This window comes from Empidonax traillii, unplaced genomic scaffold (genome assembly GCF_003031625.1).
Source record: "Empidonax traillii isolate 1590-97213 ecotype Southwest subspecies unplaced genomic scaffold, ASM303162v1 scaffold396:size1303734, whole genome shotgun sequence".
In the NCBI taxonomy this organism is placed as follows: domain Eukaryota; kingdom Metazoa; phylum Chordata; class Aves; order Passeriformes; family Tyrannidae; genus Empidonax; species Empidonax traillii.
The window spans coordinates 348,821-365,979 of NW_020955589.1; the positions used below are offsets into that span (position 1 = coordinate 348,821).

General features: G+C 37.4%; 1 protein-coding gene across 1 annotated transcript in view; it reads left to right on the forward strand.

Annotated features, from left to right (window-relative positions):
* Positions 1-17,159, forward strand: part of CDH6 (cadherin 6) — a 50,203-nt gene that overhangs the window by 10,059 nt on the left and 22,985 nt on the right. The window contains exons 2-3 of the mRNA XM_027893578.1: positions 14,436-14,730; positions 16,165-16,284. Coding sequence (XP_027749379.1) covers positions 14,436-14,730; positions 16,165-16,284 — 415 coding nt within the window. The remainder of the gene's footprint in view (positions 1-14,435; positions 14,731-16,164; positions 16,285-17,159) is intronic.

A 17,159-nucleotide genomic window follows, 5' to 3' on the forward strand; every position in this document is an offset into this window, starting at 1 on the left:
TTTTTTTTTTTTTTTTTTTTTTTTTTTTTTTTTTTTTTTTTTTTTTTTTTAATCTCTTAATATCTAATCAGAATTTCCCTCATTGCAACTTGTGTCTATTGCCTCTCCTATCACTGCCTTCTCTAGCTCTGCCTTCTCTACACCCTTCCATTAGGTAACTATAAACAACAGTAAACCTTCTTGTCTTAATTCTAAACAAACCCATTTCTCTCTTCTCTGCTTGTACATCAGGTACTCCAGCTCCCTATACCTTTTTCTTAACCATTCTGTAAATTCACTGCAGTATGTTAACATGTACTTTTGCTAAAGCAAACCACTTAGCTTTCTTCTCAGCAAGGACACATTGCTGATTCATGTCCAATTTATTGTTTACTGAATAAATTGGACATGAATAAATATACAAATAAATATATATATATAAATATACTGAATAAAATGCCCAGATACTTCACTGCTTCAAGGGATTATTCCAGCCTAGATGCAGGACTTTCTCCAGGTTGTTGAGATCCCTTCAGATAACAGCTCTATCTTCTCCATATTGAAAGTGCTTCACCCAACCAGACTCTACTGCTTTATGATTTGCAAACTGCTGAGGATGCATTCCATAATTTGAGTCATTAAGCAGCCCTGACTCCCAGTGTCAGCTTCTGAGGAACATCACTAGTAATGTGTCACACAGGTTAGTCTTCATGCCTCCTTTGAACTTGGCTATCCAGAGAATTTTCCACCCTCCTTATCACTGGGCATCTTTCCTGTCCATATCTCACTGATTTGTCTGTCAGGATACTGTGGGAGACTGGGCCAAAGGCCTTGTTAAAGTCATGCAGTATTCACTACACTCATCCACTATGCCATCCATGTTGTCATGGAAGGCAAGCAGGTTAGTGAAGCATGATTTTTCCACTACTAAATCTATGTTGGTTTTTCCAAATCACCTTTTCCTTCATGTACCTGAATATAGCTCTCAAGCAGATTTGCTTTATAACCTGTGCTGGAACTGAGATACAGCTGTCCACTCTCGAGTTCCTAGGTCCTTCTTCACTGGTGTGACTTTACCTATCTTCAGAATGGAAGAACCTTCTCAAAGACTATGAATTTACAGACATTATAGGAAGAAACATTTAATCACTGTCACCGTCTTTAGATGCATCCAATGTTTTCTTATGGAACCGAGTATGTCCAATTTACTTAAAAGGCACCTGATTTATTGTTTTGTGTCTGCTGTGGATAATGCTTTACTTTACCAGAATTTTCTGCTGGGCTTAAGGCACTTTGGGGCCTGTGGGCAAATTGCAGTTCCGCATCCCTAAGCAGTTCTTCTTTTTTCATGACTAATGGATCCAACGTAACACATCTTCTGGTTGACTAATCAATCACCATGGTGAAGAAGTTGTCTTAGGACATTCTGCAGAAACCTGGGTTGCTCACACACAGGCATATTGCCCTTCCAGCAAACATCAGAATGATTAAAGTCCCCCGTGAGTATTATGACCTGCAATCACAGGGTTTCCTCCATCTATCTAAAGAAGGCTTCATCTACTTCATCTCTTTGAGCAGACAGTCTGTGGCAGAGGAGATGTCTTGTGTTGGCCTGTCCTCTTACCCACAAGATCTCAACTGATTTGTCATCTGTTCCAAAGCAAAGCTCCATCCACATGAGCTAATGGTTTGCTTATCTACCTCCTTGCCGACCTGACCTTTATAAAAGACCTATCCTTCTGCTGCAGCATTCAAGTGATATGAGATGTCCCCTCACTAATGCACTTCGAGAAATACTTATTTGAAAGAAGAATCTGCTCAATGCCAGACTTGGCTAAAGTTTACTATAAACATTTTCCTAGTTGAGCAGTCTTCCTCAAGAGGGTCCTGTTGTAAGTTAAATGTATGGGCTTTTAGATTGCATCCACTGTCTCACAAATCCTTGATTATCTGTTTACACGATGGAAACTTTTGTTTAGAAACAAAGTCTGGGAACATGAGAGAATGGAGATATTTTTCCTTTCCCCAGCTTTTGAATTGTAGAACTAGATGATAGGGGCATACAAATAGATTAAAGACTCAACTAAACCTGTGGATATGAGTTAATTTTCTTTTTGCTTGAGTCTTCATTTAAATCTGAATGCTGGTCCTCATTTGTTTTAGTGTTTGTCTGTATCCTCCCTTCTCCATCCCCCTACTTTCCTCCCTGACCCACACACACTTACATAGCATATAAAATTCATGCACACATTTCAGGGTTTGATTGTCAGCATCAAGCACTCAGAATATCAAAGGGTCACCTTTGTCAGTAAGCAAAGGATGAGCATTTTCTTTCAAGCGCATCCATCAGGGAGTAGTCAGAAGCTGTTACTTGTCGAAGAAGCCTGATGTTTTATTCAACTGTATCCCAGTAAAAACATTTCTGGATATTAGGCCAAGGGGTTTTTTGTTTTGTTTTGTTTTCTAGTTCATCTTTAAGATAGATTCTCCTCTACCCCCAGAGGAGAATAGAGGTTTTCACTGATTTAGAAAAGTACATGCTCATATCCCTAAATAAGGTGCTGTATTTGCTTACTGTTTAATTAAGAGGCATTTTTGAAAGTTCAGTACTTCAAAGAAAACATTTTGTCAGTGATTAAATAGATAATTCTGACCACTGATAAAGGTAATCAACTGTCCCTTGATAAATTCACAGAGAAATAAAAGACAAACCTATAATACCAAATGATTCCAGTAAGTATAAGCCTCATGTAATTCTGAGACTAAGGCACATATACTAATCCAAATTATTAATCGTAGAAGTGCATGTTTGCTGAATGCACTTTTTTCTGAAAAAAATATTTTCTCCTAATCTCAGCAGAATACCTGCTGTTGTCTTCTACTATGGGAGTTTCCTTTTCTAATTGACTGATGCAGTACAGGATAGAAGTCCCGTTATAGTTAGTTGAAGGATATCAGGATATTGGAATTAATTTCCCTCTGAGTTGGAAAAAAGCCATAAAGAAAGTTGTTGCTTTTGAATTGCAGGCACAATTCTAATTGAAAAATGGGGGTTTAGTCATGCATCCCTTTAGGGAGTCATTTTGTCCCCACTGAACATAATTACAAGTCAGGCACCTGATTTTCCCTTAACCCCACATATGAAAGCACATATATTCCTTTTCATGGATTTTTTAAGGTACCTCAAAATGTTACTTGACCTAATATAGCCAGCCCCAGAGTGCAGAAACTCCCCTATCTACCCCACCGAAACCTGTGGTGACAGTAACCTTCACTGATGGATAATAACAAAAACCTGAGAACAATTAGATGTTCTAGATTTGCAGCTGCATTAAGACTAGACCATCTCCCAAACCTTTAAATGCAGCAGGCAGCGGCAAAGCCACAGTATTGCTAATCTTGATTCCAGTTAAATGGTGCTCAGTCTTTCCACAAACTACCACAGAACAAATTACACCCAAGGCTCTCAAATCATGTTATAATCATTATGTACAGAACTGGACATTGTTAACAGCCCACATTTTACTGCAGGGAGAATGTAGAAGCATCAAATAGTGATCTAAGATCACACAGGAAGACTGTGACAAAGACAATATTAAAACTTGCCAGTCCTGTATTTGCAGCTACAAGCCTATCTTTCCCTTGCATATCTCGTTTTTTTGTCAGAGATACTCTTAAAAGTGCTTCACTCCTTGTTTGCATTTTTTTCTGTATACAAAGAAAATCATCACTGATGAAACTAAGTTTTCCATTTAGTCTTTCAGGTGCACACTTGAATTCAATGACTGACTTTTCAGTTAAGATGATAGATTTGCAGCGATGGGATGTCTGTCTCCTAAACCAAAATGACTTGTATAGCTTCTTCAAGAATTTAAAGGCCTGAATTTTCATTCCTGATCACTAAAATGTATACACGAGATAGGAAAATAATTTTTTAATCTATTCTAATCTTCTGCTTAGCTATTCATGTAAGAGAGGTTTTAGTAGCTGAGCTAGTATGTGGCAAGTGTGGTGTTGGCTAAGTCCTTTATGTTGTTTAGTAGGTGAATGCTAGTGTTTCCACAAAACCAAATTCTCATGACTACCAGGTATTGCTTCTATCACACAGTTTGAAAACACTGGCAAAAAGAAACGATGGTTTTTATGACAAAGAAATGCCAAATGCTTAAATAGATGGACCAAAAGCATAAAACAGGGTTTTTAAACTGCCTTGGCTTTCCATCAGAGAAGAACCAGATCTTCATGCTTCTGTGAAGGTAATTGCAGAAGTCTGTACAATTCTCTATTGTTAACATCACTGCTGTTTAGCTGGAGAGAGCTCTTTGATCTTTCAAAGGCATAATGAAACCCAACTGCTCTAAGCATAACTGCGAAAATTCAGTATACAGCTGTGGATTTTTTTTTTAAAGTGAGAGGTCAGTTATTACTCAGAGTCAGAATTGTTTTGAGATTCTTGAAGTCTGAAAGGAAAACTCTCTTAGTGTTATACAGTAGTTCAAAGAAAAGCAAGAAATTTTATAAAAGAACATGAAACTCAAGAACCCATATATATAGAGATCAGACTTGACACCACAGTCTCTTGCCTTATAAATTAAAGACCTGTTTGTCTTTGTAAAGGCAAACTTTGTAAATTCCTGCTATAATTGCGCTTAGAGATAATAGGAAAAAGAACAAATAAAAGGGCATTACCACAGAAGTGCTAAGTAGCACTCAGCTCAGGAGAACATGAGGTACCTTTACCTAGTTTGAGGCTTTGCCAAATATCCATTAAGATCTGATAATAAATTGACCCTAGAGAGAAGGGCCATCAGAATAGGGTACCTAGTTATTTTGGTGTACTGCAGCGCAGGATAAAAACTTGTGCCATTGTCCCTGTTTAATCACAGTGAAGAGCAGAAGCAGCTGGGGAACCAAAGAGGGGAAAGAGTTGAGAGGCCCGAGGTGATGTTGGAAGGATTGACACGTTCCAATTGATTTTTTTCAAAGCTGATTAGCTGTGGCTACGTTTGCACTTCAGGTTAGAAACCCTATTTGTGATTTTGAAGGATGTGTAATAACGGTGAGAGTCACCAGAGTATTAATGTTTATTCTTAGCTTCATACATTTAAAGCAGGTTCCCAACTACTGCTTAAGCAACCTATTCTATAAACCAAGGATCCCAACATCAGCCAAACTGTTGTCTCTGTCTGTCTCAGGGCATGTGGCCTAACATATAGCCAGCACAAAACAAGAATAAAAGGAGCCTTCCAGCCTGCATGAGGGTTGTGAGCCTGAGGTTCAACCGTGAGAGAACAAGTTGCCTCTTAACCCTGATCTAATGACAAACTCTTATTCCATTGTCCTTTATTTCTCAGTCTTTTTTTTTTTTCTCTTCAGCACCTTATATCTTTTCTATGTTCTGTTTGTTTGTTTTGAAATCAAATGCTAATAACTTTTTTTATACTCAGTTTACCTTTTGAGTACTGGGTTGCTTCTCAGTCTTGAAATATGCTTAGTGCCTTTTGGTCCATTCATTTTCTGAAATTGTTCATCAGCACAAAACTGGTTTTAGCCTCTCTTAGAGTCATTCATTTACAGGGAACGGCTTGGCACTGCTACTTTTGAGAATGAATGAGAAAGTTCACTGACATTTTTATACTCTCAAGAAACAGAAAGATAGCATCACCCTGATGTTTTTCTCTAGATTTCTTTTGTAATTTCCCCTGTAGTTCTGGATATCAGGACAATATTTTTTGTAGATGATACTCCTGTTACTGAACACTTCTATCTGACATATAGCTTTTCCCTGTTTGCACTGGGTGCAATTTAAGCTTTTTGTGTGTGTTTGTGTAAAAGGCAGTGCTTAGGTTAAAGGGGGCCCATAGAGGGTATTGTTATACACAGAGGGTTGTTGTATTAATAAAGCATTTGATGTGCGTTTTAGTAGTCCAAGTATTGGATTCCTATATCTTTTATTATTTTTTATTAGTTCAGTATTTACTGAGTTTTTCTGCTAATCTGCCAGTTTGCATGCAACCATGGCTGATACAGTTTTCTTAAATGAAGTATCTTGCAGATATTTTCTTTCTATAAAAACACAGGCTTTTATGTATTATTATATTAATGGAATTCCACAGCTGAATAAGCCAGGTATTAAAGTATTTCTGGTTTTGCTATACTAACTCTTAAGGACCAAGAAAGTAAGCACAGTCAGACAGACATAGTATATTTTTCAATAATTCCAAAGAAACCAACATTGCAAAATGCAGAAATCTTCTGTAACCTCAGTAATTCTTTAGTGCTCTGTTTCTTTGGTTTTCTACAGATTTAATATTTTCATTCAGGAGTTGAACTCAATGACCTTAATGGGTCCCTTCCAACTCTGCATATTCGATGATTCTCGATTTCAGTCCTGAATCTTATCTTTTATTGCTTATAAGAATATACTTCAGTAAGAAAAGGGTGATATTAGAAATGGAAGGAATAGAAATAGGAAAAAATGCAATATTCATGAAATAGGAGTTATTAAGAAAAGAATCTAATAGGCAATGCATGATCATAAAATGGAAGGAGAAGGAGCAGGAGAAGAAGAAAAAAACACCTGCATATTTTGGTCAGGAAGAACTAGTTAGATAAAGCAGTGAAAATGGCAAATGTTTTTACTCATTTATAAGTCTCATTTCCCCAGGTAGGAAAATATTAACATTGTTGTCCTAAGACCCAAGTCCATTTGTACAGAAGGAAGGCCAATTGAAATGCAGCAATTACAGAAAATCAGCTAGGAGCATTAGCTCTTCACATCTGGCCTTTTCTTCACTGGCTCTTTTTGGAATCCACTTGACTTGAAAACAAGAGACTGGGGTTGTAAACAGAATTCCAGCTGAGGACTCAGAAGTGCCTATTTTGCAAGCAAAGACTGTAGCCTAGCAAGAAAGATAACAAGAGCATATGGAATTATTATCTATAAATACAGGATTAGGAAGAATCTATGTATGTGGGAGGAGGTTCTTAAAACAGAAAAATAATGCAAGAACAGCACATCTATTTTGGGAAACAAGTGTTTTTCTAGTCACCAGAGCAACTATTTCTTGAAATAGGAGCTGTGTACCTTTTTCATCACTAGGCATGGTGAGAGACAAGCAAGTTAAAACAACATTAACAAACTCAAACACTCAGGAATCAGTCACAGAGTCATATTCAGGTTTATTGTATTAACTATAGTGTAAGAACTATACTTACTATAGTAAACTGATCACTTACTATAGTTATCCAGCTTAGTTATTATCTGTTACATCAAGAAAGTCATGAAAAATGAAGACTGCTGATCACTTAAGACAGAAGATCTTGGGTTAGTTAGGAGATTAAAAAAGGTGGGAATCTCCTCTAAGCGCCTGTTGGAATAATTTAAATACATACTCTGGTGAGAGTGCTGTTTCTGACAGCTGTTTATCAGGAATCATGGTGATGCGATCTGGTAATGCTGGGTCTGTTTGCATTTCTCTTGTCAAATATATTTTTTTTTGTTTTATATTCTTTGAAAATGCCAGTGTTTGAATCTGAATTTCAGTGCTGTGTCTCCATTTTGGAGGCTATGGAGTATAAATCTTCACTTAATCTTCAAATTGTTTTACATAAGAATGAAAAGGAATCATCTGTTCCAGATTCTGTAAACACCATCAAGATTTGGAATCACTGTAGCATCTTTCTCCCATTGTCTTCCAAATTATTTTTTAGCATCTAACCTTCCATAACTAGCTTCAGGGGTCTAGCTTCTATCCCTGTAGAGAGAAATAGTCCTCTCTTCTAAATGGTTCTAAAGTCCATTAACTTACTTCACTTAAATTTTACAGAGGAATAATGGTGTCAAAATCATAAATTTCATCTACAGTTTGAAGAACAGTAGCTGCATCAGGTAAATAAACCTACAGTGTACCTTGACTGTTTGGTCAGCTGGTTGTTCCACAAATATAAACGACCAGCTGCAGCCCATGCTATTTCTTCTCCAGACAGTATATAGGAAACATAAGAAGTAGCACCATTTTTCAGTGTAGAGGATTTGAGGAAAAGGGCTGGAACAGAAAGTAAACAGCACCATGCAGTGAGGTAAGGGATGTGAGGAAGAGCTGGAGGCTTTGGCTTAGGGGTGAGTTAGATAGGGAGGCTGTGTGGTGTACCAAAGGATCTAGAGCATAGGGTAACTGAGGCCAGAAGAACATGGCACACGTGACCCTGGGAAATCTGTTGCTTCTGGTGACGCTGGATCCCCTTGTGGACCTTGTGGAATATCTTTTTGGAAGAAAGAATCTTTTATGTCTTGAAATAAGTTATTTGTATAGGTACTTGCCCTGACGATGCATGAAATATTGTGCATATATGTAGTATATGGAACACATATATAATGTTTTGGCGGTATTTTTTGTGCGTTAGAAAGAAGCCTGTATTTAAACTCAAACAAAATACATGTAAGTACTTAATGTACCAAACCAGTGACATTTTTCTTTTAACACAGTTACCACGTAGAATGAAAAGTTTAGTGCTAATTCTTTGATGGTATTAACAGTGCTGATTGTTATAGTAGTTGAGGGGTTGGTTGGTGTTGTGGGGGTACAGACCACCAGGAGAGCCAGTGAAGAGTGCAAGGTTGTTATTACTCTTACTATTACAGTATTAGCAGTCTCATTTTGAGTGCTTTGTCTTTTCTGAACGCTTTAGCACTGCACTGTGTAACCTCAAGGAGTACATGTGGTTGAATGTGTTCATTACTAGACAGGATTCTGGTGTTTGATATATTAAATTTGGAGCAAAATTGTGTGCTATGAATACTGCCAAGAGTAAAACCATGATTCTCTTTGTTAGCTTCCTACCAACTGCTTGCTTACTATTTTAATAATTGGTGCCTATTTCATTATTGTGTTAGGAGACAAAAATGTGACCACAGCAACCCCAGAACATCAAGTCCCTCTTATAAATACAAACAAATAAGATGGAACAGACAGTTTATTTGTGGATAATTGTAGGTTGATGCTTCAGTGTGTACATCCCAAGGTCAATTGACTTTGGTCTTTGCAGAGGTTCAGTAACTGCTCTGAAATTCAGCGACTAGTGTGTAATATTCACAAAAGGAAAGAAAACTTGGTCGGAAGGGTGAATGAAAAAGCATTTTACTCACCAAATTGCAAGGTATCGTAACCAGCAATATGACATTAGTGGGAGCTAAACTGCAATTTACAACTGTCTTTCATAACCTAAAGCCACTTCCTAAATGACATTAACTGCTGTTTAAATCAGTGTTACAGAGTGTGGTAGAGAAGGAGTGTTATTTAATTCTGGAGAGAATATCCACAGCCTGCAATTTCAATTTTTTGGAATTTAATTACCACAACTGCAAAACTACATTTTCAGTACAACCTTGTTACGAATATCCATGCTAGAAAGCCACCTCTCTCTAGTGTATTTCATTTAAACAGGAAAAAAAGTTTATGGTTAGTCTTAACCTATTAAAAAATGTGGGGTCTCACTTTGATCATACAGTTTGCACTGCTGTTTCATACAGTGTCATCTCAAGTTGAATTTACCATGGTTAGAGAAGGGTCCTGAGGGCACCACCCAGCCTCGACTGTTTCTGTCCATCTGCCCACAGTCCAGGACCCCATGTCAGCCCCATGGGGTCAGCAGCCCCTGTCCCAGAAACATCACAACAGGACCAGTCTCCAGCTCCCAATAGCCCTGCCCAGCCATCACCATTCCCAGGAGGTGCCCAATACCCAGGGCTGGGACTGGCTCAGTCACCTAGAGGTGCCCTGCTCCTGTCCGGGGCAGTGGACAGGCCATGGGACAGGCCCTGCCATCACCCACCTGGGCAGACACTCCCCCACACTGTGTCAGTTTATAGTCTTACTGCAAAAGCACGTGAAACATGTCCTTAAATTCTTCCTGCATGAGTTGTCAGCTAAGTAATTCCTGAGTGTGTAGAATGGGTCCAGCTTAATTTTTAAAGCCCTGATAAAATTTTTCTGGAATATTACTTTAAAATAAAGCAGTGCTGTCTAGTCAAAATGAACACACATACTATTGATGTATGCACTCCAGAAATAAATTTTAAAAAAAATTTGTGTACAAATACTTTTGAGCATAGATACCACTTGCCTTTTCCTTGTTGTCGTGCTGAAGACACCCCATTGCCACCACCTTTGGAGATTTTGGAGGTTGCTGCCAGAGAAACTGCAGGGAACAAGGCTACTCCAGATTGTGGTTATTTGAAAAAAAAAAAAGAAAAAAAAAGAAAAAAAAAAACACCCATGAAACAAAAAAAAACAACCAGCTCTCATTTTAAAGTAATTAAGTATATGACAACAAGCAGAATGTCCATCACAAGCAGCTAATGCTACAGCCCTGTGTGCTCTTAAAACACCTCTTCCTTCAGGAGGAATGAAACTTTCCCCACGTCCAGGCAGATGTATTTGAATGGTTTGGGCCAGAATATTTGGGAGGGGCAGAAGAAAGACAAAGGCTGTAGAGTTTTTATCTGACTGTAAGTCATTAAAAGCAAGCCAGATGGTTCACTTAACAGTGGTATTAAACTGAGTAAAAGTATGCCTAGGGCATAGTAAAATCTTGAATTCATCCTCAGACTTCGCCAGTGATTGATGGATAATGTCACAGGAGTGTTCAGATTAGATTCTGAATGAATCAATTTACTATAATATTAATACAGTGCAATTGGTGATGCATTTACTTTTTATTGAATAGACTTAGTTCTTCACAATTTTGCTTACCTTTGGGGTATTGCTCAGTTCAGCCATTGGCTGAAATGAATGATATCGAGTAACACTGAATTCCTGTAGAAGTAAAAAAATCTGTCTTAATGTGGAGTCCTGAAATCTTTGGCTGAAGTAACTTTGTCTTGAGGAATGGTAATATGATACAGCCCATATGACATGAGCTCTGTGTCCCAAACATTTTATTCTATCCCATGATTGTCTGCCATGGCCCTTTTATTTGACTAATGTTATGCAGAGGATAATGGACCTTCTTCTGCAACACGGGTTACAACACAGAGTGAAGCTATAATATCATGTATTGGCTAGCATCAGCCCTGCTAAAAGCATCTGCAGTATAATTTATGAGCATACCTCGTCGCTTTCTCTGCAACGAGTTGTCTGAGTAGTGAAAAATAACTTCAACTTAAAGGAAAATGGGGTTGTTATTACCATTCATTTCATCCTCGTAACCTCACAGTGGTGTTTTTTATATACAAAACCCCTGTATTTTTAAGCACATCTTGCCTCCAGGCCTTCCTTCTGGCCTCAACTTGCACCATTATTTTTTTCCTTTAGTTTTATTCCCAATTTATTTCTTTTTAACCTGGTTACAGTAGCAATTTCCTTCTTCATATAGGTTGCACAAACAAAACATTGCTTCCAAAATAAACTGACACTTAAGAAAAAATAAAACAGAAGATTGTCTTTGCCTGGATAAAACTTTTCTACCAAGCAAACAGTCAAGGATAAATAATGTAATCTAAAATAATAAATATTTTTTTATATATTTTCCTCATAAGTGAATGCTGCAAATTTATAAGAAACTTTTCTAGAGATCTGTTTGGCTTTTTTCTAATATATAAAAACTTCTTTCTGAATAAAAGGGAACAAAATCCAAACTATTTTGCCCCAGCAATTAAGCAGTTGAAGCTGATCATGGTGTGATATAAGTCTATCCCCTTAGGGTGACAACTATCCTATCCTTTCTTGTCCTTCAAATAGATTTTAGTCATACATTTTTAGACCCTTTGTGAACCAGGTTCACAAGGCCACACATGTGACACGCTGTTAGTTTGTTGTTGTTTTGAAGAACAGGCATTCAGCCAGCCTTAGCTCTATGTACTATACATGGGTATGTAGGACATGACCTCACCCAGGTCTCACTCTCACAGCAGCCTGCCTACTAACTGAGCAGTTAGTTTGTTCTGTCATGTTTTAGGAAGGTTGTAAAACTAAAGATATAGAAGTTGGAAAGGATCTTGTCAGAGGGAATGTTTATTTTCAAAAGTTAGTGGTTTAGCTGGGGGTCTAGAGATTGAACCTTAGATGAAGATCAGATCCTCATTCTCAATATTCATGACACCGAGAAATGTCTTGATGTCCAGAGTCATAATGGGTCTTACACAGGTGAATTAATTGTGGAGGAGGAGTGGAAATTTCATAAACAATTGATGTGAAAAAATCCTACAATTTTCTATTTTTAGCTCTTCAGGTGGTCTTAGGCTAGGTAAAGAATATTATGGAGGACTATTCCAGTGGTTCCAACACCTTTTCTATGTTGACCTTTTTTTGCTACTTTGTTCACTGAAACTAAGTTTAATTAAAATGATTATAAAAATGAGCTTGGGAGTTCAGCCTGTACCAAGTCTCAAAACAGCACTCTTCCATGATTCATATGAATTAATGATAGTCTGTTACTGAGGGCTGTTTTTTTTCTCAGTATGATACAAAGTTAAAGAGGCTTTCAAGGCAAACAAAAGTTGATTTTTTGATTTGAAACAATTATAAAAATTCACAGTTTTAAAGACAAAATTATTTTCATGCCTTTCTGTTGCAGGTTGCCTTTGAGAAAAATTCTAATCAAATAATCTATTGAAATTTTCTCCTGCAGTAGACTTCTAGTCTAAAACTTCTTAAGCTGATAGATGTTTTTTAGAGTCTGAGGTTATGTCTAGTAAATAACTCGTCTAGGCCTCATGGCCAAGGGAATTGGCAACTGAATAGGACTCAGGAGACCTAAACTCTATTCCAAGTTTCAAGACTAGCCTTCTGGGAAACTTTGCTTTGTTACCTAAAAAGCAGAGCAAATGGTATTGACTGATTTTGTGAAGGGTTGTTAAATCTGCTTATGAAAAAGGCTGCATAAAAGCTGATTAATGGTATTCTTATTATCAAGAAAAAAGTCTTCGTGCAAAATTACACAGAATGCCCATTTTCTCCCTGAAGGAAATTACCAAGAGTGCTTCAGCATGTCTGCTAATGATTAACCACGCTGCAGTTATGATATTTTGTATTATTGGACAGTTTTGGTATGTGTGGTGACAGAGAGTTTTGCCGTTAAAGGCAGACTTGTTGCATGAAGTGAGATTTCTCTAGGGATCATAGGCATATGTACACAGAATGGAGCACAGTGCCCTCAAGGGGGTTGGCAGTAAGTTTCTGATCTGGGCAGAAAGTTGTAGGAAACCCAAAACATTGACCACAAGGTAATGCTGGAGGCTGCCCTTCCAGCATGGTAGGGGCATAACCAGGCATCGGTGAAGTCTATGCCAACATTCTTTCAATCTACAAATTTTTCTCTCTACAAAGCATGCTATCCAGAAATGCTAAGTACTTCGCCACACAGTTAACTAGGGTTTTTTTTCCAACTTTTATTCAGGAAAAGAGAAGCAAAGATATGGTTGAGAAGGTCCGGCTCTTCTAACTCGTAAAAATGCCTTCACTATGAGAGAAACAATTTCCAGGAATCTTGCTACCCAACAGATTTTTTCCCCATTGATTTTATCCCCTATGCTCTGACTTTAGAAACAATTTTAATGTTTCATTTTTTAAATTTTTATTTTCTCTAATGTAGCTAGCCTTGATTTTAAGAGCAGGGGAATAAATAAGCCTTTATCAAAGAAACACCCATGAGGGTATGATTTAGTCAGTTACACCTTTTGTGTATGCTGAACAGCATTTCAAGAGATGTGGAAATCTTCTGGGAAAAGAAGATGATGGTTTGGGCAGTTCATGCTTTGTATGCTAATTACCATTATTCTCTTCTTTCTCTTTCCCCCATTAAGTTTCAGCTTGGTCCATGTCCCTTTGAATAAAGCTACTGATCTCTTCCCTTCCAGTGCTGTAATGCTCTAGTATGCCTGCCTGCCTGCCTGCCTCTGCCCTTAGTTTGCCAGATCTGTGAATGCATGTATTTATCTGCTGTTTGTGTAGGCATTTAGTATGTTATTTTACTGTGTATTGTGTGGTAAATTATTTAATGTCCATGGTGTGTAAGAGCCAAGCATCTAAAATTTAAACTGAAGAAGTGGCTTGACTGGCCACTTTCTAATTTTTTCTTACTCCAATTCCTGAATCCATTTGGTTTCCACTGTAGGATCTCATTGCTCTATAAATTTCTAGGATTTCACCTAGGCTACTAGCATTCAGAGTTAATTGATGTATGTTTAGATTGGGAAAGTGGTCTGCAGCTTCATGGTACACCTAGGGCAATTTCTTATAATATTGCAGACCGTTTCAATTCTGACATCAAGACACAACTCTGTCTTTTCACTGCTTCTACTGTGGTATCAACTCTTTTCCCAAAAGCAGTGTACAGACTTTTGGCCGAGTATTAATAATAGTAAAGCATATATCATGATATCAGTTACAGTATCTGGAATTGTGTCCAAATTATTTATTTTACTTTCTTTTTATTTATTCCCATTTCACCACCAGCTGCATTCAGACCAGGATAAAGGAGATGGATCACTTAAATACATCCTTTCTGGAGATGGAGCAGGAGACCTCTTCATTATCAACGAAAACACTGGTGACATCCAGGCTACAAAGAGACTAGACAGGGAAGAAAAGCCTGTATACATACTCCGTGCCCAGGCTGTAAACAGAAGGACTGGAAGACCAGTGGAACCAGAATCTGAGTTCATCATTAAGATCCATGATATCAATGACAATGAGCCAATGTTTACAAAGGACGTTTACAATGCCAGCATTCCTGAAATGTCAGATGTTGGTAGGTGCTAACTAATAACTGATTTCAGTGTCTGATCTGGGTTCTTTCTGTGGAGTTAATGAAGGGCCCAGAGTTTACAGGCACTGAATACAGACATCTGCTGTTTGAGTCTGGAGTTAAAAGCACCTTAGACATTTTTAAAAAAATCTAGTGCCAGGAAGATAGTGACACCAGTTTGCTGGTATCAGAGGTGTCAGCTGAGTGAAACATGCTACCTCTGTTGCTCCACAAAAAAATGCAAGTTAATACCATCTACTTTAGCTTCAGTTAAAGCGAGCTGTGTTAACATGACACCCTTATAGTTTAATAAGCTTTGTTAACATGTAATAATATGGTAATCCGTGGTCACCTGTGTCAATACCACTCCTGGATTTGTTCAGCAATCCTTCTTTAGTTCAGGAAAGTAAACAAAATGGAAAAGAGCAGGTACAGAAGGTGTTGTACACATTTCAGGAGTGAAAACTGTAACTCAGGTCAACTCATCACTGATTCTGAGATATGCCATTAATTTCCTATGACCTTTGTTGCTCTTTTCATGCAAAAGAAAAGAGCTCCAGACTCCATCAGAGTCCACTGAAATCTTTCTATTAATTTAAAATGTACTGAGCTGTAGGAATCAATCAAGAAAATAACTTCCTTGAAATATGATTTTAAGATGGGATCTTTTTCTGAGAAGTTGACAGGTTTTGATTCTTTGTCTCTGATTCTTTGTCAAGGAGCAGTGGATAGTCGAATTGCAAGAAGTACATTTCTAATCTGGAATAATGTCCAGGGAGAGAAGTATTAATTACTCATGATCAAGGATGAGATTAAAATAAAGCTCAGGCAATATGAAAATAAAGACTTTGGGGCATACTCTCTCCTCTCATTCATGGGACTTGTCACATGGATGAAACCACATCTGATGAAGCAAGAACCTAGTATTCACATTTTAAATTGGGAAGTGAATACTTTATTCACAAATAGTTTTAAATGCCAAAATCGAAGCTAAATGTTTATGTTTCTTAACACTTTACCTGGGATTCAACACCATTTCTTTCTCTCGAAGGCACATGAAAAGAGAGATTTACATTCCTGTATAAAATACCTTACAAGTGTGAGTAAATTTGCAAAAGTATATTCTTGACCTAGATTCAAATTCTGAATGCTTTAAGTATCTGGAGAAAGATGCATTTCTGCTTGCTTCATAAGAAACACCAGGAAGGATCTATATATGCAGTCAATAACTGTGTTTTAATGAGTTGAGAATAAGACAACTATCATTTTGGGACTATATCTATGTCCTTTATGAACAGAGAAACTTCTGTAAAATATGAATATCTCCAACTTCTTCCACAAGTCTGACTCGAACTATTTTTTTTTCTATGTCAAAAGTGTCTTAGCCATGAAAAAAAAACCCTATTAATTTTTATTTTCCTAAATTTTTCATTACAGGTACCTTTGTTGTGCAGGTCACTGCCACTGATGCTGATGATCCTACATATGGGAACAGTGCTAAAGTTGTCTACAGCATTCTCCAGGGACAACCATATTTCTCTGTCGAATCTGAGACAGGTCAGGGAACCTTATCTGTCATACTATGACAATGTCTGTAATTCAAACTGACATGCTAAGCCAAGCTAGGATATAATAGAAAAAAAAAAAAACTTCAAAGAGATTACATCTTAGTGCAAAATCTGACAAACTTAATAGAGCGATACATCTGTAAACATGACACCTACATTATTTTAATCTTACCAGCAAAGTCTAATAAATACAATTAGTACTGGATGTGAACCAGTTTTCAATCATTTTTAACAAGCAGTAGGTACAGAGGCTGCTGTGGATGTTTAAATTAAACCAAATAGCTTGGCTTTTAGATGAAAACGAGGAACAGGTGGGTGTGGAAAAAAGTGCTTATTCCTCATAGATCTTCATAATGGCTAAATTAAGACTGAGGATTTGTTCAGGTGAGTTTTTTTTGTCCTTCTGCTTCTTCAAAACTTGTTTAAAGTAATTATAATTTCTGTACATCTGCAACATATCACTTTAATGCTAATTTTATGAAAGAAATCTTAATTAAGAATAATGATAGAAGAGGTAAAATTGACTGTTGCGCTAAACTAGAGGATCACAAATAGAATCCCAAAGTTCTGAGTTCTGTTTTTGGAAGATGTTTAAATTACAGACAGTGACTGGAATTTTTAATGGTCTGAATAACAGCTTTAGAATCTGTGCATGCATTCTAGCTGGCTGGATCTGCTGTACCACTGACTCTCTGACTACATAGCTGGTCTCTTCTCAAGTCTTATAACAAAATTTTCCAGAGAGAAACGAGATCTCAAGAAACTCCTTCACCAGGAATATCCATTGTGTTAGGTAGCTGGAAGCTAGAGAAATCAACTCTCCTCGGCATGCTTATAGGAAAGGAATTAATTATCTCAGACAAT